The 20,671-nt window shown below is 51.2% G+C and overlaps 7 protein-coding genes; 3 read left to right on the plus strand and 4 right to left on the minus strand.

The window, feature by feature from the left end:
* Window positions 1–175: 175 nt before the first annotated feature.
* Window positions 176–1,101, minus strand: FFUJ_11198 (uncharacterized protein; the record flags this gene model as incomplete). XM_023570068.1 has 4 exons in its annotated part: window positions 176–798; window positions 854–931; window positions 982–1,000; window positions 1,060–1,101. The coding sequence occupies 4 exons, from the start codon at window positions 1,099–1,101 to the stop codon at window positions 176–178; spliced, it is 762 nt and encodes a 253-aa protein (XP_023437238.1).
* Window positions 1,102–1,875: 774 nt separating this feature from the next.
* Window positions 1,876–10,035, plus strand: FFUJ_11199 (probable type I polyketide synthase; the record flags this gene model as incomplete). XM_023570069.1 has 5 exons in its annotated part: window positions 1,876–2,130; window positions 2,191–2,978; window positions 3,028–3,980; window positions 4,031–8,802; window positions 8,854–10,035. 5 exons carry the CDS (start codon window positions 1,876–1,878, stop codon window positions 10,033–10,035), a joined length of 7,950 nt encoding a protein of 2,649 aa, XP_023437239.1.
* A 978-nt stretch (window positions 10,036–11,013) lies between these two features.
* Window positions 11,014–12,483, plus strand: FFUJ_11200 (related to monooxygenase; the record flags this gene model as incomplete). Its single annotated transcript, XM_023570070.1, has 1 exon — window positions 11,014–12,483. The coding sequence occupies one exon, from the start codon at window positions 11,014–11,016 to the stop codon at window positions 12,481–12,483; it is 1,470 nt and encodes a 489-aa protein (XP_023437240.1).
* A 92-nt stretch (window positions 12,484–12,575) lies between these two features.
* Window positions 12,576–13,093, minus strand: FFUJ_11201 (uncharacterized protein; the record flags this gene model as incomplete). XM_023570071.1 has 2 exons in its annotated part: window positions 12,576–12,714; window positions 12,765–13,093. The coding sequence occupies 2 exons, from the start codon at window positions 13,091–13,093 to the stop codon at window positions 12,576–12,578; spliced, it is 468 nt and encodes a 155-aa protein (XP_023438101.1).
* Window positions 13,094–13,593: 500 nt separating this feature from the next.
* FFUJ_11202 (related to gEgh 16 protein) lies at window positions 13,594–14,782 on the minus strand (the record flags this gene model as incomplete). XM_023570072.1 has 6 exons in its annotated part: window positions 13,594–13,929; window positions 13,982–14,154; window positions 14,207–14,254; window positions 14,303–14,356; window positions 14,408–14,623; window positions 14,671–14,782. The coding sequence occupies 6 exons, from the start codon at window positions 14,780–14,782 to the stop codon at window positions 13,594–13,596; spliced, it is 939 nt and encodes a 312-aa protein (XP_023437241.1).
* An 855-nt stretch (window positions 14,783–15,637) lies between these two features.
* FFUJ_11203 (related to O-methylsterigmatocystin oxidoreductase) lies at window positions 15,638–17,257 on the plus strand (the record flags this gene model as incomplete). Its single annotated transcript, XM_023570073.1, has 1 exon — window positions 15,638–17,257. The coding sequence occupies one exon, from the start codon at window positions 15,638–15,640 to the stop codon at window positions 17,255–17,257; it is 1,620 nt and encodes a 539-aa protein (XP_023437242.1).
* A 919-nt stretch (window positions 17,258–18,176) lies between these two features.
* FFUJ_11204 (related to alpha-glucoside transport protein) lies at window positions 18,177–20,031 on the minus strand (the record flags this gene model as incomplete). XM_023570075.1 has 5 exons in its annotated part: window positions 18,177–18,365; window positions 18,420–18,811; window positions 18,871–19,208; window positions 19,279–19,757; window positions 19,810–20,031. The coding sequence occupies 5 exons, from the start codon at window positions 20,029–20,031 to the stop codon at window positions 18,177–18,179; spliced, it is 1,620 nt and encodes a 539-aa protein (XP_023437243.1).
* Between the last annotated feature and the right edge of the window lie 640 nt (window positions 20,032–20,671).

A 20,671-nucleotide genomic window follows, 5' to 3' on the forward strand; every position in this document is an offset into this window, starting at 1 on the left:
GATCCAGGAGGAGAACAGCCAAGATGCTTGATCGAACTTCACTACTCCGTTTCAACATACAATGAGAAGAGGGTTCTACATAACAAAAAGTGACATTCTAACCCTAAAGAGGTGCTACAAATCAAACCTCTTAAGAAATAGCTTGATATTCAAAAGCACATCGACTACTTGGTTACTATACAGCGGTCATGGCCTTATCAATTCCCCTCCTCAACGTCATTGCCATCTGCTGAACAACTCTAGTGGCTCTGGGTACCTCGTGTCTTCCTCCATGATCAAACTCAACTCTCCTCCTGGGATCACACATGTCCCTCAAGTTCAGGCTTTCCTTGACGGTGTGATCCTTAGCCCCATAGATGTGCGCTGTGGGAATCCTAATGGTTAAGCCAGCCTCCCTTACTCTGTGGGCCACGAGCATGTTCCACTGTTCGTCAGGATGTGGCTCGTGGCCCGGTACATATGGACCCAGCCAAGGCTCCGTCAATGGGGCCATTCTATCTACAGTTGGCTGGTAGTCAAGATGGTCCTGCTCAAGCGCCTTGGTAACAAGCAGGGGACTCCCACCACAGATGAACGCGGCAAATTTGAATAGGTTGGGCCCGAATGGGTTCTGTACCTGATGATCGATGATGACAGCTGCAAGGAGGGCTGCGCCTTGTGAGAAGCCCATGCAGGCGTCGAATGGTCCCTCAGTCGCTATGAGATCGAGCAATTCGGCTTTGGCTTCTGTGAGAGTGCGACCGCCGAGGCCAGGAGAGTACCAAGTGTAGAAGGGACCGGCAAATATGTTCTTGATCTCTGATCCACCAGGTTAAGCATGACGGGGCATTATGGAGTTGAGAAGGCGAGTTACCTTCCACTGGTTCTACATCCCAAAACCCATCATAGAACTTAAACGTGGCGTTGCTGTCGAGCGAATCACGGATTGGTCCTGGATCTTGTGTTACATTATGTCCCGTTAATACAGAGTATTTAAATTACCAGTCTGAATGTCAAGGACCTGATTTACAAATAGACCAGTCAGTGAGGGACATGGGGAGAATTCAGAATACGACGTACATCTGAGTTAGTGCCGGCACCATGCAAGCAAAGAAACCTCATCTTGAGGAGTGGGTTTGACAGAGTTTGCTTTGACTGTAGGGCTGAAATCTGGGAGAGGCGAGTTCTGGTCGACGTAGGTTGTTGTTGTGTTGGAAGTCGGAAGGTAACCTCTCCGTCACGTCTAGCCACGTGGTGTAAGAGCTTGTTCTCAGATGACGATTCCGCTTCGCCATCTCGGCCTTACCACAATGGTTAGGAATCTCGGCTACCGTGTCACGGCGGGTGATTCGCGCCGTTGGAAACTCACCGAGCGAATGGGCGTTGCTTTTGGAACCCGCCGAGATGTGGCGTGAGTTGACAAACACTACCTTGATCTGACATGCATCATGGCGATAAGCTAGCTGTGGATCTAGGCGCGGGACGGGATAATTTCTGCTTCTTGTTACGGAATGTGGCTACGCCGGGAGGATTGCGCGATCTGTGAACGCAGCTGGGGAGTTGAAACGAGGCGCAGGAATCCGAACCTGGTTCACCATTCCTCCGCTTGACGCCTTACGACTTTTACCCACCACTGCTTACGGCCTAGCCAGCTCGGCGGTCTCAATCGGAGATACGTTTGGTTGTTGGGACTTGCCACCTTGTAGAGACATCGCGTTCTTGAGTGTGGTGCATCTGGAAAGAATGTCATATACCAAAAACGCCCGGTTCGCTGTGAGAAGACAACTGCACTCCTCACTTCTCTCACTATTCTCCTAGTCTTTCTCCTAAGATACCTCACAAGTCCTCCCTGACTTTTGTGCTAAGTCTTCCCCTAAGTTTCTCCCCGTCGTCAAAATGTCGGCATACACCAAAGATATCATGAACAATGGCGACGCAATTCCAGAGCCTCTCGTCCAGGCTGTCTTGCAGCAGGACAAGTCCATGCCTATCGCCATTGTGGGCATGGCTTGTAAACTACCCGGAGAGGCCACCAACCCAGACAAGCTATGGGAACTATGTGCCGAGAGGAAAGCCGCCTGGAGCGAAGTTCCCAAGGAGCGTATGAACATTGATTCTTTCTGGCATCCTGATGGCGAACGAGGAGGAAACGTATGATCTTTTGTCCTTGCCACATTTTTAAGAGTTTTGATACTGATAAAGTAATTCTAGACAAACGCAAAGGGAGGACACTTCCTCAAGCAAGACGTTGCCGCCTTTGATGCATCGTTCTTCTCCATCCCTCCCACAGAAGCAAAGAGCATTGACCCTCAACAACGCATTCTTATGGAGACAGTGTATGAGGCCATGGAGAGTGGTGGAATGAGTATGGAGGACATGGCTGGCTCCGACACGAGCTGCTACGTGGGAAGCTTCTCTCGAGACTACTATGAGATTATCGATCGAGATCCGGAAACAGCACCTCTGTACTCGGTGACGGGTAACGGAGCTGCTATTCTGTCTAACCGTATCAGCTACTTCTATGATCTCAAGGGCCCCAGTCTGACCCTGGACACAGCCTGTAGTAGTAGTCTAGTTGCCCTACATCTGGCCTGCCAGAGCTTGCGTTCAGGAGAGAGCCATTGCTCCATCGTCGGTGCCACTAACCTGATTCTCAACCCGGACATCATCACAGCCATGTCCAACATGCATTTCTTCAGCCCCGACTCACGATGCTACAGTTTCGATGCTCGTGCCAACGGCTACTCCCGTGGTGAGGGTATTGCTTGTTTGATTCTCAAGCCCTTGGCTGATGCCATCCGTGACAATGATACCATTCGTGCTGTGATTCGAGGCACTGCCTGCAATCAGGATGGGAAGACCTCAGGTATCATGTTGCCTTCGCGAGAGGCTCAAGAGGAGCTTATCAAGACGGCGTACAGGGATTCAGGTTGTGATTTTGCTACCACGGCCTATTTCGAGGCTCACGGCACTGGAACACAAGCCGGAGATCCCCTTGAGTAAGCCCATTATGCAGAAACAATGTCTAACTCTACTAACCTATGTTAGATCTGGAGCCATCGGTAGCACCTTTGGCCCCCACCGCCCTGTGGACGAGAATGGCTGCAAGCTTCCACTTTATATTGGTAGTGTCAAGACAAATGTCGGCCACACTGAAGGTACAAGTGGCCTTGCCGGTGTCATCAAGGCTGTCTTGTCTCTCGAACGTGGCGCTATTGCTCCCAACGTGTACTTTGAGACGCCCAATCCGCAGATTGACCTTGAAGGCTGGAACCTGCGAGTCCCCACCAAGGCGATAGCCTGGCCTACCAAGGGGCAACGTCGAATTAGTGTCAACTCGTTTGGATTTGGTGGAACAAACGGACACGTCATTCTTGATGATGCGTTTCATTATCTTAATGGGCGTGGTCTGAAGGGCGCTCACCGAACAGCCCCTAGGCCACTGCTGGACTTGCAAACTGGTATTGCAATGAGCAACGCAATTGCTCCCGTCTTGTCTAATGGCAACGGTGTCAATGGGCATACAAACGGCCATACTAATGGCCCTACTAACGGCTATACCAACGGCCACTCCAATGGTCACTCTCTCTCCTCTGCAAAGCGCCACCGCGTGTTCATCTGGTCTACTCATGAAGAGAACATTGCTGGAAAAAGCGCGGCCGTATATGCTGAGCATCTGGCCCACCGCAAGGAGGCAGACGAGGAAGCCTTCCTCGACAACCTCTCGTACACACTCTGCAGCCGTCGTTCCATGTTGCCCTGGAAGTCGTTCCTGGTGGCTCAGTCTCTACCCGACTTAGCCGAGAAGGTGGCCGCGACGCGCCAGAAGCCGGTGCGCGCATCCATCAGCCCGCTCAAGATCGGCTTTGTCTTTACAGGCCAGGGCGCGCAGTGGTTCGCCATGGGTCGAGAGTTGATACAGACGTACCCCCTCTTCCAACAGCGGCTGGAATATTCTGACCGGTTTGTCAAGAGTCTTGGAGCCAAATGGTCTCTCATTGGTAAGTAACTCTGGGTCGTGGATCTTTGGGGCCGATACTAACTGGCATAGATGAACTGAACAAGGATGAGGAGACATCTCGCATTAACGAGTCCCTCGTTAGCCAGACCGCTTGCACGGCCCTCCAGCTTGCCTTGGTTGACCTGCTCGCCAGCTGGGGTATTCGTCCCCAGAAGGTCATAGGCCACTCGAGTGGTGAGATCGCCGCCGCTTATGCTTCAGGTATCTTGCCAACGGAATCAGCCCTCAAGGCGGCCTACTTCCGCGGTCTGCACTCTTCTCGTGTGCAAGAAAAGCTGCCGTCAGCTGATGGCGCCATGATGGCTGTTGGTCTTGCTGAGGAAGATGCCAACAATTACATCAGTGCCCTTGCTCCGGAGCTCGGGAAGGCATCCGTCGCCTGCATCAACAGCCCGACCAATGTCACTGTCTCGGGTGATCGACCTGCCCTAGCCGCTCTGGCAGAAGCTCTCCAGAAGGATTCCGTCTTTGCGCGGTTACTCAAGGTCTCGACGGCGTATCATTCCCACCACATGGATGCTGTTGCTAGCGATTACGAGCACTCTCTGGCTGGTATGGATGTCAATACGCCCTCGGAAACTATTGAGATGGTCTCGGCCGTTACTGGAGAGCTATTGAAGTCCTCTGACATCCTTGGCCCTAAGTACTGGAGGGAGAACATGGTGTCCCCCGTCCGCTTCAACACTGGTCTGCAGACTCTCTGTGCTCCCCGTGCCACTGCCAAGCGTACTCGTCGTCTTGCCGCCAATCAAGCATCTGCAGACGTCTTGGTAGAAGTCGGCCCTCACGCTGCCCTGGCAGGTCCAATCAAGCAAATTCTGGGCGTTCCCGTCTTGGAGAAGAGCGGCATTGTATACAAGTCTGTGCTATCTAGGGGACAGGATGCTTGCGCGACTGCTCTTGAGGCTGCGGCATTCCTCTTTGCCAAGGGATGTACGACTATTGACCTCTACAAGGTCAACTCCCCCGCTGGGTCCCATACAGCACAGCCGCGTGTGCTCGTTGATCTGCCTCCATACTTCTGGAACCACACCAAGAGCCACTGGATGGAGTCGCGGTTGAGTATCGAGCATCGCTTCCGCCGTCATGCTCGCACTGACTTCTTGGGATATCCTGTCAATGACTGGAACCCTATGGAGCCACGCTGGCGCAATCTCATTCGTCTCCGCGAGCAGCCCTGGCTGAAGGGCCATATCGTGCAGGGCTCATATGTCTACCCTGGTACAGGCTACATGTGCATGGCTCTCGAGGCGATGTATCATCTGCGACAAATGCCTGAGTATACAGCACCTCAGGGTGACTTTGTGGGATACCGGCTGAAAGATGTCAAGCTGATTCGCGCTCTGATGGTTCCAGCAAGTGAAGAGGGAGTTGAGACGCTGTTCTCTCTGCGTCACTACAAGGAAAGTACAGCTTCTTACTCCAACAATTGGTATGAGTTCCGTGTCTTTTCTTGGTCTGCCGCTGATGGGTGGGCTGAACACGCTCACGGTATGATTACTGCCGTCTATGATGCCCCGAACACGGCTCATTTAAACCGTATTCCCTTCAACCCCACGATGGATATTGCAGTGGGCTTGGAGAACTTTGCGGGAACCCGCACAGCTGAGAACTTGTATGACATCGTCGATGCTGTGGGTTTGGTGTACGAAGAACCATTCCGGAACTTGACTGGAGACCTCGTGTCCAACGAGGGCACAGCAAAGGGGGTCGTCACTGTGCCTGATACCAAGTCCCTGATGCCTTTTGAGTTTGAGTATCCTTATCTCGTCCACCCTGCCACTATGGACGGGTTTGTCCAGATGGTGTTCCCCGCGTTGCTACATGCCCAGACCTCCATCGCGTCTCCGTATCTACCAGTCTTCTTCGCCGACACTTTTGTACGAGGCGATATTGCTCAAGCTGCTGGCCATCGGTTTGACTGCATCGCAACTGCGGGATACACCGGCTTCCGAGAGGTCACGACCAATGTTCTTGTCCGCGACGAGGGCACCGGCGACGCGGTGGTCAGCTTTAAGGACGTCAAGTGCAGCGGAGTTGACTCTGGAGAGAATGCCAATGACGGTCTATCGGGTCGAGAAGCTATCAAGAAGCTGTGCTTCCACTCCACGTGGCACCCGGACCCAGAGCTCCTATCCCAGGACAAGGGTGACGAGTTAATGCGTTCCTTTATTCCTGTCCCTGAAGACCCTCAGCGAGTGGCTAACCTCGAGTCGATCGCCTACTACTACTACTACCGGGTTCTGCAGACTGTTACTGAAGACCAGGTTCCCAGCATGAAGCCTCACCACCAGAAGTTCTTCCGATTCATGCAGTACCAGAGTGACCTCGTTTTGGCTCACAAGAGCCCTCACCAGACACCCGAGTGGGAGCAACTTGATGACCCAGTCATCAGCCAGAAGATGGAGAATCTGGCTGTCCGTCTGGAACCCTCTGGTACCGACGCTCAGCTCATCTGCCGAGTGGGCCGAAAGCTCGACAAGATCCTCACCGGCGTCGTCGACCCGCTTGCGCTGATGCTGGAAGACGAGCTTCTGTACAAGTACTACGAGTCTGTCATGGGCTACGACATCATTTACCACTACGCCGAGATCCTTGCCAACAAGAACCCTAATATGCAGGTTCTGGAAATTGGTGGCGGTACTGGTGGTGCTACGGCCCCAATCTTGTCAGCTTTCGGCGGAAATAACGGGAAGTACCCCAAGTTTACCTCGTACACTTTCACCGATATCTCTTCGGGCTTCTTCGAGGAAGCCGAGACCAAGTTCAAGGACTGGGAGGGCCTTGTTGAGTATAGACGACTCAACATTGAAGAAGACCCTGTTGATCAGGGTTTCGAGGCTGGAAAATATGATCTTGTCGTTGCAGCTTCGGTGTTACACGCTACGGCCAACATCACTCGGACTCTGGAGAACACGCGAAAGCTGCTTAAGCCGGGTGGTCGTCTCATCTTGGTTGAGATCTCCAATATACTCAACCAGGCCTTCCTCTTGTTTGGCTGCCTGCCCGGCTGGTGGATGTCTGAGGAGAGCTACCGCCCTTGGGGTCCTACTATGGATCAGGATATGTGGGCAGAGCACCTCAAGCGTGTTGGGTTCAGTGACCTGACTCTCGCTGCACCAGATAGCGAGGACCCCAAGGACGAGCTGGGCCGGGTCTTCTCTTGTGTTGCTGTTGAGCAGCCTGCCCCGCCATCCGTCGACCCATCTATTTCCTCGGTAGTACTGATCGTCGATGACGGCGCACCTAGTGATTTGGAGCAGTGTATTGACGAGAAATTTTCGAAGCTGGGTGTTCCAGTTCGTAGGACTCGACTTGCTGAAGCGGCAGACACACCCCTAGAGAACACTTGTTGCGTGTCTCTGGCTGAGGTCAACCGCTCCGTCATCAAGGATATGACATTGGCCGAGTTTGAAGGCATCAAGACTATCTTCAAGTCTAGCCGGGCTTTGCTCTGGGTGACCGAAGGAGCATTCAACAACGCAAGCCGTCCAGAGTCGGCCCTCTTCCACGGTCTTGCTCGCTCACTCCGGGCTGAGAACGAGACCTTCCCGTTGACCACGGCGGACTTTGCGTCCATCAATCGTAAGAACCCTTCAGAAACTGCACAACAATTGCTTGAGCTGTTGAAGCAAGTCCTGCGGAACCTCGGAACTCAGGAGCCCGAGTATCACTATGAAGATGGCTCTTGGAAAGTCTGCCGCTGCCTCGAGTCTGTTGATGCCAGCGCTCAGATCCATGGCTGCCTGCACCATGAGTCAGCTGTCAGCGATAAGACAGAGTTGCAGCCCTTCTACCAGCCCGGTAGGCCCTTGAAGTTGAGCATCAAGACGCCTGGTCTTCTGGATACGCTGCGCTTCGAAGACGATCCTCTACCAGCCGAACCTCTTGGCACTGACGAGGTTGAAGTTGAAGTCAAGGCATCCGGCGTCAACTTCCGCGATATCATGATCTGCACGGGACAGATGTCTGACCCTTCGCTTGGACTTGAGTGTGCTGGCATTGTCCACCGCGTCGGAGACAATGTCTCTAATGTCAAGGTCGGTCAGCGTGTGGTAGCGTGGACTCGATATAACTACTCCAACTATGCTCGTACTCCCGCTTGCGTTGTCGAACCAATCCCTGACGACATGAGCTACGCCACCGCGGCCTCCTTGCCTATCGTATACAACACCGTCATCTATGGGTTACAGCACATGGCTCGTCTCCGCAAGGGCGAGTCGATCCTCATCCACGCAGCTGCTGGAGGTGTTGGTCAAGCGGCTATAACTCTAGCCCAACGTCTTGGGGCGGATATCTTTGTAACGGTTGGAACTCAAGACAAGCGAGACCTCATGAAGAGCGAGTTTGGAATCCCTGACGAGCGTATCTTTTCTAGTCGTGGCATTAGCTTTGCGCAAGACATCAAGAAGGCAACCAACGGCCGCGGCGTTGATGTCGTGCTCAACAGCTTGGCGGGAGAGATGCTGAGTGCTACATGGGACTGCATTGCTACATTTGGCCGCTTCATCGAGATAGGCAAGAAGGATATGATAGACAACCGTCGTCTCGATATGGCGCCGTTCCTGCGTAATGTCATGTTTGCCTCTATCGATCTCATCACCGTCTATGAGCAGAACATCTCGTTGGCAGGTGAGCTTCTCCATGAGACGATGGACCTCATCCGAACCAAGGCCATCAAACCTATTCCCCGCATCAAGATCTTCTCATTCTCCCAATTTGAGGAGGCCTTTCGTTTCATGCAGCAAGGCAAGCATGTCGGTAAGATTGTTATGGTGCCTGAAGAGAACGACATGGTCCCAGTAAGTTTCACTTTGCAATGCCATTCCTGCTTGTCTAATAATTTCTACTAGGCTATCCCAGCATCATCGGGTCCCTTCACCTTCCAGGAGGACGCGTCATATCTCATTACTGGATTTGGCGGTCTCGGTCGCAGTATGGCACGCTGGATGGCTTCGCGAGGTGCCAAGAACCTCATCTTTGCTTCGCGTTCTGGAGACAGCCGCCCTGAAGTGCGCGAGCTCATTGATGAACTTGCTGAGGTTGGCACGCGAGTTAAGGCTCTGCCGGTTGACATCACCAATGGACCAGCACTAGATGCCGCCATAAGAGGCATTGCCGATAGTTTCCCACCTCTCCGTGGTGTTGTTCAAGCTGCCATGGTTCTGGACGATGCCATCTTCGACAACATGTCTCTCAAGTCGTTCAACAACGGCATTAGGCCCAAGGTCCAAGGAACTTGGAATCTGCACCAGTCTACGTTGAACCAACCGCTCGACTTCTTCGTCATCATGGCGTCTTCAGTCGGTGTTCTTGGTAACTCCGGTCAGGCCAACTACTCAGCCGGTAACGCGTACGAGGATGCTCTCGCACAGTACCGCCGCTCACAAGGACTCCCTGCCATCTCGGTTGATCTGGGTATGATCTTGTCTGTGGGAGCCGTGGCTCAGGATTCTACGGGAATGATCCGCAACAATCTAGAGAGCAAAGGATTCGTGGGTATTGAGGAGGATGAGTTCCTTGCCATCCTCGAGACTTCCATTCGAGAGTCATCCTCTTCATCAGCTGCCAGTCAGATGATTACTGGCATCCAGACACAATCAATCGTTCCAGGTGACGACGGCGTTCCCGTTGACGAACCCTTCTGGAAATCTAGCCCAGTCTTCTCTCACCTCCCGAAATTGGGCGCCCGCTCTTCCGGTCAGTCCAACAATGCGGGCGAGCAGTCCATTCAGTCTCTCCTCAAGGGAGCCCTCTTACTAACTGATGCTGTGACGGTCATCATCGACGCAATGACAATCAAGCTCAGCCGCAGTCTGATGATGGACGTCGCAGAGCTGGACCCGACCCGCCCAACCAGTGCATTTGGAATAGACAGCTTGGTGGCTGTCGAGCTCCGAAACTGGTTCCAGAAACACATGAAGGCTGATATTGCCGTATTTGAGATTTTGCAGACCAATAGTCTGCAGACGCTTGCCTTTCGAGTTGCAGAGAAGAGTACTTTGGTGGAAGGCTCCCTGGCAGATGGACAGTGATAGTTTGTATTCTTTAGTTCAAAGATATAATTGATCAATTTTTCTATGCTCTTGCTCGATGTGTATGTTAGTGCATTAAGATTTCCTTGATTCACTCGAAGGCAATATTCATTTGCAGTCCTCCTTTCTGACTCAGTAGCTATGGTCGGCCTCTGCCTTTGGCGAGAGAAGTTACTGGTTAATTATTTTATCACGGAATTCTGCCTTCTTATATCTATTATCTAATAAAAGTTTGTACCAAGATCAAATTTATTTATATCTTTATAATTTGATTTATTTTATAACGCAAAATACTATATGGGAAAGCTTTTTATTATAATGATGCTGATGTTTAAGACAAATTCTTCTGCTATAAAAAGGATAAATCTAGTAATATTTTATAAAAGATTAATACTTAGTAGCTAAGACTTTAGCTTCTTTATATTAGTACCTTCTAACCGTAGCCTAATAGAAGCCATTTGAGAGCTGTGGTGGTTTGACTACGGCCGGCCAACTGGAAATTGGGAGACTGTCAGCAGTTGTTGAGAAGCCCTCGCGCGGAGCTCACTGTAACCTCATACATGGCCTGATGGAAAATACCTAGCTATAATGTGGCTCTTATTGAGGCATCACTTTGGACATCTGCCTCAGTCCTCGGTGTTCCCGTTTAGGGAAATTGTATACCGCATGCAACTCGAATCCTTCCAAGGCGCGGGTATTAAACGTCGCAGCAGGAATAGTATCCATGCGACGGTCTGAGATGATTGCATCGTATGAGCGTCCAATTCGGTGAGTTTCTTGGATCTGACCCACAAATCCAAAAATCGCCGAGAAGGCACAAAATTAATCCACCGAGCATGGCGGATTTGGACTCAATTGCACATCTGAATTCCGTTCCTACGAGCCAACCCGTTCCGTCTTCATGATGAGATACAGCACGTTAAGGGAACAAAAGACCCTCAATCGGCATCATGATAGACCTCCAGAAATAGAACCAAAATGGACACATTCGACGTCATAATTGTCGGTGCTGGCTTGGCCGGTATTAACGCGGCGTACCGCCTCCAAATTGCCTTGCCGAACCTCAGCTACGCCATACTCGAGGCCCGTGATGATATCGGCGGCACATGGGACCTTTTTCGCTATCCAGGCATCCGCTCGGACTCTGATCTATACACCTTTGGCTTCGCATGGCAGCCGTGGGATCAGGGCACCGCGCTGGGTGAGGGCGGTGCTATCCTTAACTACATGAAGAAATGTGCGCAGACTTACGGAATCGACAGGCATGTTCACTGCCAACGGCGACTAAAACATGCCTCATGGTCTACACCCCAGCAGAAATGGACCCTTGAGGTAGAAGACATTGGCGCACAAAAGGAGCTTCAGTATCATGCCCGGTTCGTCATGCTCTGCACTGGCTACTACGACTATCACAACGGCCGTGACACGGCCATCCCCGGCCTAGAAAACTTCAAGGGCCAGGTAGTGCACCCCCAGTTTTGGCCCGAGGATCTGGACTACACCAACAAGCAGGTAGCGGTGATCGGCAGCGGCGCCACGGCCATCACGCTGATCCCCAAACTCGCCGAGAAGGCGGCTCGAACTACCATGGTGCAGCGGAGCCCGTCGTATATCTTGTCCATCCCCAACGGCGGCAAAAAGGCGCCATGGCTTGTACGGCTGTTCCCTGCGCGGTGGGCTCATGCTTACACCCGCCTGTCGTTCCTGATATGGTCCCGCCTGATCTGGCTCTTTTGTCAAACGTTTCCGGATCGGGCCCGTCAGCGGCTCCGGAACGGCGTCGAGAAGGAGTTGCCGCACCATCTGCCCTACGATCCACACTTTAGCCCACGCTACAACCCTTGGGATCAGCGTGTTTGCCTGACCCCCAATGCCGACTTCTTCAAGTGTCTGCACACGGGCAAAGCTGACGTCAAGACGGGCAACATCAAAGAGGTAGTTGCCGACGGCATCGTGCTTGAGAATGCGCCCCAAGACAGGATCCCCGCTGCTATAATCATCACGGCGACTGGCCTCAAGTTGCAACTCGCAGGTGGTGCCACCATTGACGTCGACGGCGTCCCTATCAAACCCTCTGAGCAGTACTTTTGGAACGGAACCATGCTGCAGGATGTGCCAAATCTGTCCCTTGTCATCGGCTACACCACTATCTCATGGACTCTTGGTGTTGATACCGCCGCCATGCTCGTGTGCCGTCTACTGCAGAAGATGCAAAAGGCCAAGCTGTCGAGCGCCACGCCTCGAGCTGAACAGGGCCTCGCCCTGACGCCAAGGCGTCTGTTTAGCCTCTCGTCGACGTACGTCACCACGGCAGAGAGCGAGCTCCCAAGAGCCGCAGCCCAAGCACCCTGGCAGCCTCGAACCAACTACCTCTCAGATTACTGGTTCGTCAAGCTGGGCAGATTAGACAGGGGTCTTCAGTTTGTGCGGGAGGGAAAGCAGCTGTGAAATATCGATAGGGGCATCGTTGTCTACATTTGGGCAAGGGGACTGCCACATGCTTCGGTGGACACCGGGGATCTCAATCCCTTCCCTATCCTTCAGAGCATGCGGAAGAATGTCGTGCCCCACTGCACATCGTGCAACGCCTTGTACAGATCGTGTGCATCGGGAGGAAGAGCTGCTTTCAGATCAGGCTCAAGACTGAACCGAGTCGGGCGATTGAAGCGATTCAGGTCGCTTCGTTTCTTTTATTGCTCGGGCGTAAGGGACTTCGTAGAGACTTTGACGCTGTTGACTTGGGGAAATGCGGACGGGCCGCAAGAGTGCGAAGAAATGAGTCGATAGTAGAGCCAGTGACATATAATGACGGTGGCGGATGATCGAAGATAGAGTTCATTGGGAGAGTAGATGATGATTGTGGTGTTTTGTCGGGGTCAAAAGGTGTTTCTGCTTCGGGCTGTTCCCTGGGCTTCCATTTTGAAGGGCTCTCCATTGAATTGTCGCTGAGCCTTCTTTTCTTAGTTGTATTTGCTAAGGAAATTTGCCCGCGGAAGTCGATGAACGGGCTCGAAGAATCAACGGAATCGATCCATGCGCGAATGGCGTCGACGCGCATGCCGGAATAGGTTGCGCTGCGATCAAAGATTGCGATGCAATGTTAACTTGTGGGTGGAGATCCAGGATGGTGAATAAATTTGGCAGATGTATTCTTTTCGGTTGACCTGACGACACTCTACGGATATATGCGGGAATTTGTTAGTTCATTCCGCCGTTGGCTGGCGGCTGATAAGATAAGATAAGATGCGGGCGAGGCCCGCCACCCTGTATCATTTAATTCTAAGCCAAGCAACATCACCATCAATCGCAACTTGCAGAAGGACACCAACTACAATCAGAGCGCTTATGCTCTTACTTTAATATTTATTTTAAATATGGGTTCAACTACTCGTATAGACGTTATAGGACTAAAAGATATAGGCATGTATTAAGATAATGCTATTGTATAGGAAATAGCGAGAAAGGTATGGTTCTAGGTCACACGAGTTATTTCCAGCCAATTTCAGGAACTGGTCACAATATGACGCAAGGTAGTCCCAGCATGCGCGAATCCGTCAATCAGACATGGCGGTGGCGAAATTTTGCGCTGGACGTCTTCCCTTTTGCAGCCTCTGGGTTATGAGTGAATGCAGCAGCGCCTCCAAAGGGGCCAGCAGTAGCGCTGTTTCGCACCCTTGCAATACAGATACCAGAAACGCCAGCTACCTTTCCAGTGCAAACTTGACCAGTAGGCACTTTGACAACAACGGGAAAGTCAGTCGAGCTCACGGTCGAAAAGCCCAATACTCCAATGATGTTCTGAACCACTTCAGCCGATTTAAAAGCTTTCGGATCAGTCCCTCCTGAAGTGAAGTCAATGTCTACTAGCAAGGGGCCAGCACCGTCCTCATTGACCTGAATGGCAAAAAGTCAATATGGATCACAAATGAGAATCATGGTCACGAACCTGGTGGTAGATCAACTTGAGAGTTCCATCGGATGCGGTGGTTGGCAACCCAGACTTGGCACCAACTCCAGTGGAATTCTGGACACCGTCTTCGATGTATCCACGAGGAGATGGGACACCCTTTGCCGTTTGGAAAAAGTCATCCAGAAGACCATTAACTCCATGCTCAGCCCCTACTATCGATCAGCATATAATGCCAGTTTTGAACTGCTTCTGTCGACATACCTAGGGCCAAACCGCCAACTGGAGAGCTTTCAATTCCATCTTGCACGCCTAGAATAGGTCAGTAACTCGAGTTAAAGTATATTAACAAAAGCCTACCGTTTACAACTGCACCAGCATTTCCAGTTACAAAAGACACGGCTTCTCTCGTAGCTATAGAGTGTTAGCTGTCAAGAGCTATTGTTGCTTGCCATTTCACTATACCTTCTTCGCCTCCCCCGAGGATAGTGTCAGCAAGGGACCGGCCCTTGAGACCATGCATGAAAGCCTTGATGACGCGAGCGCCGTCAACTGGGCCTTTGCTAGTGCGACCAAGTGCGGAGGCTTTACTAGTACCAAGTTCGGGGTCACGGATCACGCTAGTATCAACCTGTGCTCCGGAAGCAGCAGAGGTAGAAGATCGAGGTGTTCCATCAAGGACTGCCACCTGTTAGCAACCAGGCTCAAGTTTCCAGAGATGTTCCTACTTGTAAGTCCGGGCATGACAACACCATTTGCACCAATTACTCTGGTAATAGTTCCATGGGCATTTGCCATTTGGCTCCAGGCCAGGGCAGAAAGAAACAAAGCGGTAAACATGTTAAAAAAGGTAACGAGCGATGAAGAAACGAGATGACTATGAGATTATTTGCGATTGATTGTTGGACATCAAGCACGTATATATATTCTTTAATAGTCAAATAAACTGAAAAATGTCACATGCTCGAAGAGACTGCCATTCCAAAATGACGTTGGCGTTGAGCTATAGTTAGATGCATGTCCTGAGAAACCGTGTTCTGAAACGCGGTGCTCGGACATGTTTCTATGGCTATACCCATTCAGGAAGGCTCATTCCCTTGAGAGTCAGGACTGTCAGTTCAGCTGTCATGATCAACGGCCAGGATGTTTCAAACACATATTCATGTCACTACTCAGGACTAACAGAGTGGAGCATGTCTCCAGAAAGAGAAGGTATAAAGTTTTTTTTTAGTAGGATTAGTTGCTGCATGCCCGTGCACCAGAGTTCAGGTGAAGCGGTAATGCACCCAAGCGTCAACAGCACGGCCCTAGCTTCTCGGAAACAATCACGGATGTACTGTCATAGCGCTGTCACATGCAACGTGGTGCGCCAACACCAACTAATTCTCCAGTACAATCTAACTCAGCTTTTCAGACTTTGCTGATCTAAAACAACGAAATCTGTCATGGTCTGGTTGTTTTGGCTTCATTGCAGAGCCCCAGATGACGTATCAATTCGTCTCCCAATAATACCTCGATTACTGAAGTAAGACGTCTTATCGGATTAAACAAAATAATGCAACATGATGGTGATATTTGCGGAGGATTGCCGAACTTGGAAGTAACCCCGTGCGGGGATTGTCTTGGCCTGTGAGAGGTTTAAGGTGCTGGTGAGCGTTGCTGGCAACTTGGGATAGACATACATCACTGATCAACATGGCAGTTACTTCAATTTCACTTTTGGTGCTCGGTATTGTTGCTGGTGCAACAATTTTTTACTTGTCGTCGCCAACTAGGAAAGACAGGAAGAGGCCCCTCAAACTACCCATCATCGGCGACATCCACAACTCCCCAATCGAGAAGCCACTGCTGCGATGGGATGCTTGGGTGAAAGAAAATGGCGCTATCGCAACGTCGAAACTGTTCGGGATAATGCCTGTTGTTGTTATCAACACAGCCGAGGCAGCGACAGAGCTGCTGGGCAAGAGGGGCGCTTGGTACAGCAATCGTCCAAGGTCCGTGGGCATGGAGATGATCACAGGCGCTGGGCCAGGACAGTCACGATTCACGTTGATGCATGACATGGATGCGCATTTAAAGCTTCATCATCGCATCTTGTCTCCGTCGCTCGGTGGTGTCGCTGCTCCGCGCTATCAGCCCGTCATGGAACTCGAAGCCAAGCAGCTCGTCAAGGACCTCGTCGAACTGAGCGAGCACAAGTCGGTAGTCGTTACCAGCGACGATGTGTTCCCTTTCCTCGAACGCGCACAAGCGAGTATTATTCTCGCATTGCACTATAGCGTTCGGGTTCCCACCCTTGATTATCCACTTTATCAACGGGTCCGTGAGACGCAGGCTAAGGTCACCTCGTATGCGTCGAGGCCTGGCCTGCCCGATATCTTCCCATTCCTTGCCAAGCTCCCAGCGGCAATTTCACCGTGGCGTAGAGCTGCAGATAAATTATTTAACGAGCAAAAAGACCTCAACCTGCACTTGTTAAGCCTCGGTGATGACAGTCCCGGATGGAATGCAACGAAACAAGCACGCTCCCTTGCAGCGAAATACGCCAAGGAGCCGATTCCCGACATTGACCTCGCTTTCACACTTGCGACGAGTGTCCAGGGTGGTATAGAGACTAGCACTCGTACAATACTCTGGTTGTTCATCGCTGCGATGACAGCCAACAGGAGCTTTATGAAACGAGCGCATGACGTACTGGATGCTGTTGTCGGGCGGGATCGACTCCCTTGCTTCGCGGACAGATCCTCCCTCTGTTACATTGACGCTATTGTATCTGAGCTTCTGCGTTGGCGGCCTATTTCCCCGGGAGGTGTACCTCGTCGGGCAGACAAACAAGACTCTTTTAAGGGTATCAACATCGTCAAGAATGCGATGGTCTTGACAAATGCGTGGTCTATCGGCCGTGATGAAGCTGTGTTTGATCAGTCGCTGGGCGACCTCGACCAATTCATTCCCGAAAGATGGCTAGATGGTGAAAGCATACGCGTAGACATTAAGAACCAAGGAGAACTGAGGACTTCCCTCCCGTTGCCAGTATTTGGTCACGGTCGGCGAAGCTGTCTTGGAAAACGTGTTGCTGTAGATGGCACCTTTGCCCAGGTCGCAACGATGATCTGGGCATTTGACTTTGAGCCTACCCAAGACGTAGATGAAATGGAGATGGAGGTTGTCTGGTTTATGACGGAGCCCAAACAGTTCAAATTCAAGCTAAAGCCGAGGGGTTCATGGGTATCCAAGGTCATCGAGGAGGAGTGGAGGACTGCTGATAAAGACCTTGGTAAGATCATGGGCAAAATTGGTGATATTGAGGCCTGAACGTAATATCGAGAGATCTGCAAGACTTGATAATAAGATTTTGAAATGATCGCGTTGCTCCAGAGGGTTCATATGCTTCTCTGTTCGCCAAGCTCAAATGCCGCTTTTTGCTAAGATGTGGCACCTATTTTAATAATTTGCCAAAGACTGTTACCCTTTTCCATAGTGGCTCTCAGAGTGGTCCAAATACGCGCCAGTCAAGCAGGTTGGTTCTATGCAAGTCAGGGAAATACAAGTAGTCTATCTAGAAGTAACCAGCTATTAAATCTTGATCGTGAGGGGTCTGCTTTAGATAACGGCTGGGAGTGCGCTGGATCCAACACCATCGGAAGCAATGGTAGTTCCGCGCCAAATAACACCAGCGACCACGAAGAATCGCCGCCTATCTCGATTACTTTGGATGCTAGTGATCCGTCTCTGATATGAACCATGTGCCGAAGACGGAATTATACGGCGTCTCAAATCGTTCAAAAAGGAAGGACGCTCTTTCAGACTTCAATATGCTCTCTTGAGCAGTAGATTACCTGTTTATGATTGTGTTCAGGCTCTCCTCAGGGTGCTTCCCAATATCGCTGCGACTGACAGCTGCAATATGGCCATATTTGATTTACTTGCCATTTAAAATCAACATTAAGCAGGGCAAGTAAAGAAAGATTTAGAAGAGAGTTACCATGGTGAAAGGAGCCCAGGAGGTCTCAGAATACGAATGGATAGCATGAATTGAGAAACCTTCTACTCGTTAAACATTAGCGATCTAGGATACCATGTCGCATTGCTTTGGGATACAGGAACGGCTTGATATATCTCGTTGAGATGTCATAGGCTTTAACTATCAATCAGCAAGATGATTCAATTTAGTGCACTATATCGAGATGATCAATACAGATCATGGGCGCCTATCTGTCTGTCTGAAAAGCATCTACTCATCGTCGTTGGGGTCAATAACAGTCTTGGACCACTTGCGAGCCTGGACGCGACGGTTGAACAAGATATCAATCTCACGGTACGAGCGACCCTTAAACTCAGGCAGCCAGATCCATGACATGAGGAAGCACACAAAGCCCGTTCCAGCCCAGACGTAGCCACACCTTCCGCCGAGGTTAGCTTCCTATAGAAATCATTAGTTCTTAAGTACATGAAGACAAGGGCACAATGGGCATACCTTGGGGTTAAGCATATAGCTCGACAAGAAGATGCAGGGGATATTAACCAGGTAGTAACTGGCACGCCCGATACCTGTCGTAAGAGGCCTGAGGCGGATGGCTGATGTCTCGCCGATAATGGCGTATGAAACAGGAGCTGGGCCAAGTGTGAAGAGAACAGACACGATAAGACCCAAGGAGGCCTGGGCCAATGAGGCTGCATTGCTCTTCCCAACACTACCTGCAATACCCAAGGCAAGGAGGAACAAGACGTTGATAAATGAGCCCCAGACGTAGATGGTGCGTCGGCCAATGTAGGTAGTCAGAATCCAGGACAGCATAACAAAAATCATCTGCAGGGCAGAGGTGATAAGTCCGAGGGCAAAAGCAGTGTTCGTGGTCATGCCAGCCTCTATAAAAAGCATCAGTACGTGTTATTGTCGAGTGGAGTAGTGAAGTAATGAGACTTACGCTCGAAGAAATATGTGGCCTGGTTGGCAATCAGATTGCCAGTCAAGTTCTGGGCAGCATATACACCGCACACAATCAGGGTTCGGTAACGGTCGGTTCCCTTGAAAAGCTCGAGGTAGCTAGGCTCCTTCTCGGACTTTTCGAGCTCGATAGTTCGACGCATCATGGCCACAGACTCCTCGTGGTTCTTGACCACAGTGCTGCGACCAAGGCGGGCGACAGCCTTAACAGCATCTTCGTATCGGCCGCGACGGGTAAGCCACCATGGAGATTCAGGGGCGAGGAAGATCAGGATAGCAAGGGGGGTTGGAAACATCCACTGCAGAGCGATGGGGACCCTGAAAGACATATATTGTCAGAATGAATCCTCATTTGTGAGTTCAAACGGTATGGAGGTGTAGGACATACCTGTACGCTGCCTTCTCTTCAAGTCCGTTGTAGTGATACGCGACGCCGTTGACGATAATGGAACCGATAGCCCAGAACATTTGCAACATCTGGGTTGCAGGGGCACGTAGTCTCATTGGGACAATTTCACTGCAATACGCGGGGGCATTGGCGATAAAGATACCCCATGGAATACCCTCGAGGACCTGGGCTGCTACCATAACAGAAAGCGAATTGGCAAAGAAGAAGACGAAGATAAAGGCATTGAGAAGCATCAGACCTCCGATCGTGGCCCAGCGGTACCCAATGCGACTAGTAATCGGGCCAGCAATAGTCACGCCAATAAGAGCACCGACGGGACCGCAGCACTGAAGGGCGGACTGCCAAGGACCCGTGATGACATACTTGTTGACGTTTGCGCTGTAGACACCGTAGTCCTGTGCGAACTTGGGCAGGGCGATGAAGTTTCCCATCAGGAAGACGCAGTACGACTCCATGATCTGATGTTGTCAGCTTGGGGGAGTTAGCCAGGGTCCATGAGAGAGAACTTACAATGGTGCATGACATGATGAATGCCCATAGGGTGGCCATGGGGTAGGCACGGACGGCCTCGAGGACGCCCATGTTGAACTCGGCATTTTCAGCTTCAATGGCATCGCCTTTGAACTGGGCGATTTCAGCCTTGTGATCGAGATCTGCCTGGTGGTTGATGGTATGCTTCTGAGTCTCAATCTCAGCAGCCGAGACTGGCTCCTCCTTCTCAGAGATACCCATGTTGGCTGTCGGTACAAAGATGAAAGTGAGAGGTAATGAGGGGGGGAGAGAGTTGTGTCTCAGAGAGCTAATGATGGGATAAAATGGATCGGTCGTGGGCTCATTATATGTTGATCTGCAGGTTCTCTCCCAGCACGAGAAAAGGCAATCCGAGAATCCAATGATGAAGTGTGACAAGGAGATAAATCCTCGTCTTAGACGCGCCTATGAGAGCTTGGCATCGCGGATAAAACGGTGGTATCTCGGCCGTATTATCTGTGTTTTCTCCAGACTCGATTCTAGCGCCATGAGGGGGGGACAGTTGATGGGGTCAAGAATGGGGTATTGGGGGTAACTCCACGGGGTTGAGACTCCGTTTGGGGATAAGCTTCAAAAGATCAACCGCGACTAGATTTGCGCTAGTGTTAAACGCACCTATCAGCACGTAGCTTCTTCTTCTCCAGGCTGCATTCTAGCGCCGTTGGGGTATTTTCCACGGCATCGATAGCCGGAGACCCTGTCATCGCGTGTCTATTCCCGTCCGCTGCCGTATTCCGGAACTGGAGCCTTGGCAATACGTTTCCTGGCACCCTTTTTGCATGGCTAAATAGCCCTGCTCGGGATTATGCCTTCCTGCGGTGGTTCATTGCCTCCCGAAACT

The sequence above is a fragment of the Fusarium fujikuroi genome, chromosome FFUJ_chr11, assembly GCF_900079805.1.
Source record: "Fusarium fujikuroi IMI 58289 draft genome, chromosome FFUJ_chr11".
Classification (NCBI taxonomy): Eukaryota; Fungi; Ascomycota; class Sordariomycetes; order Hypocreales; family Nectriaceae; genus Fusarium; species Fusarium fujikuroi.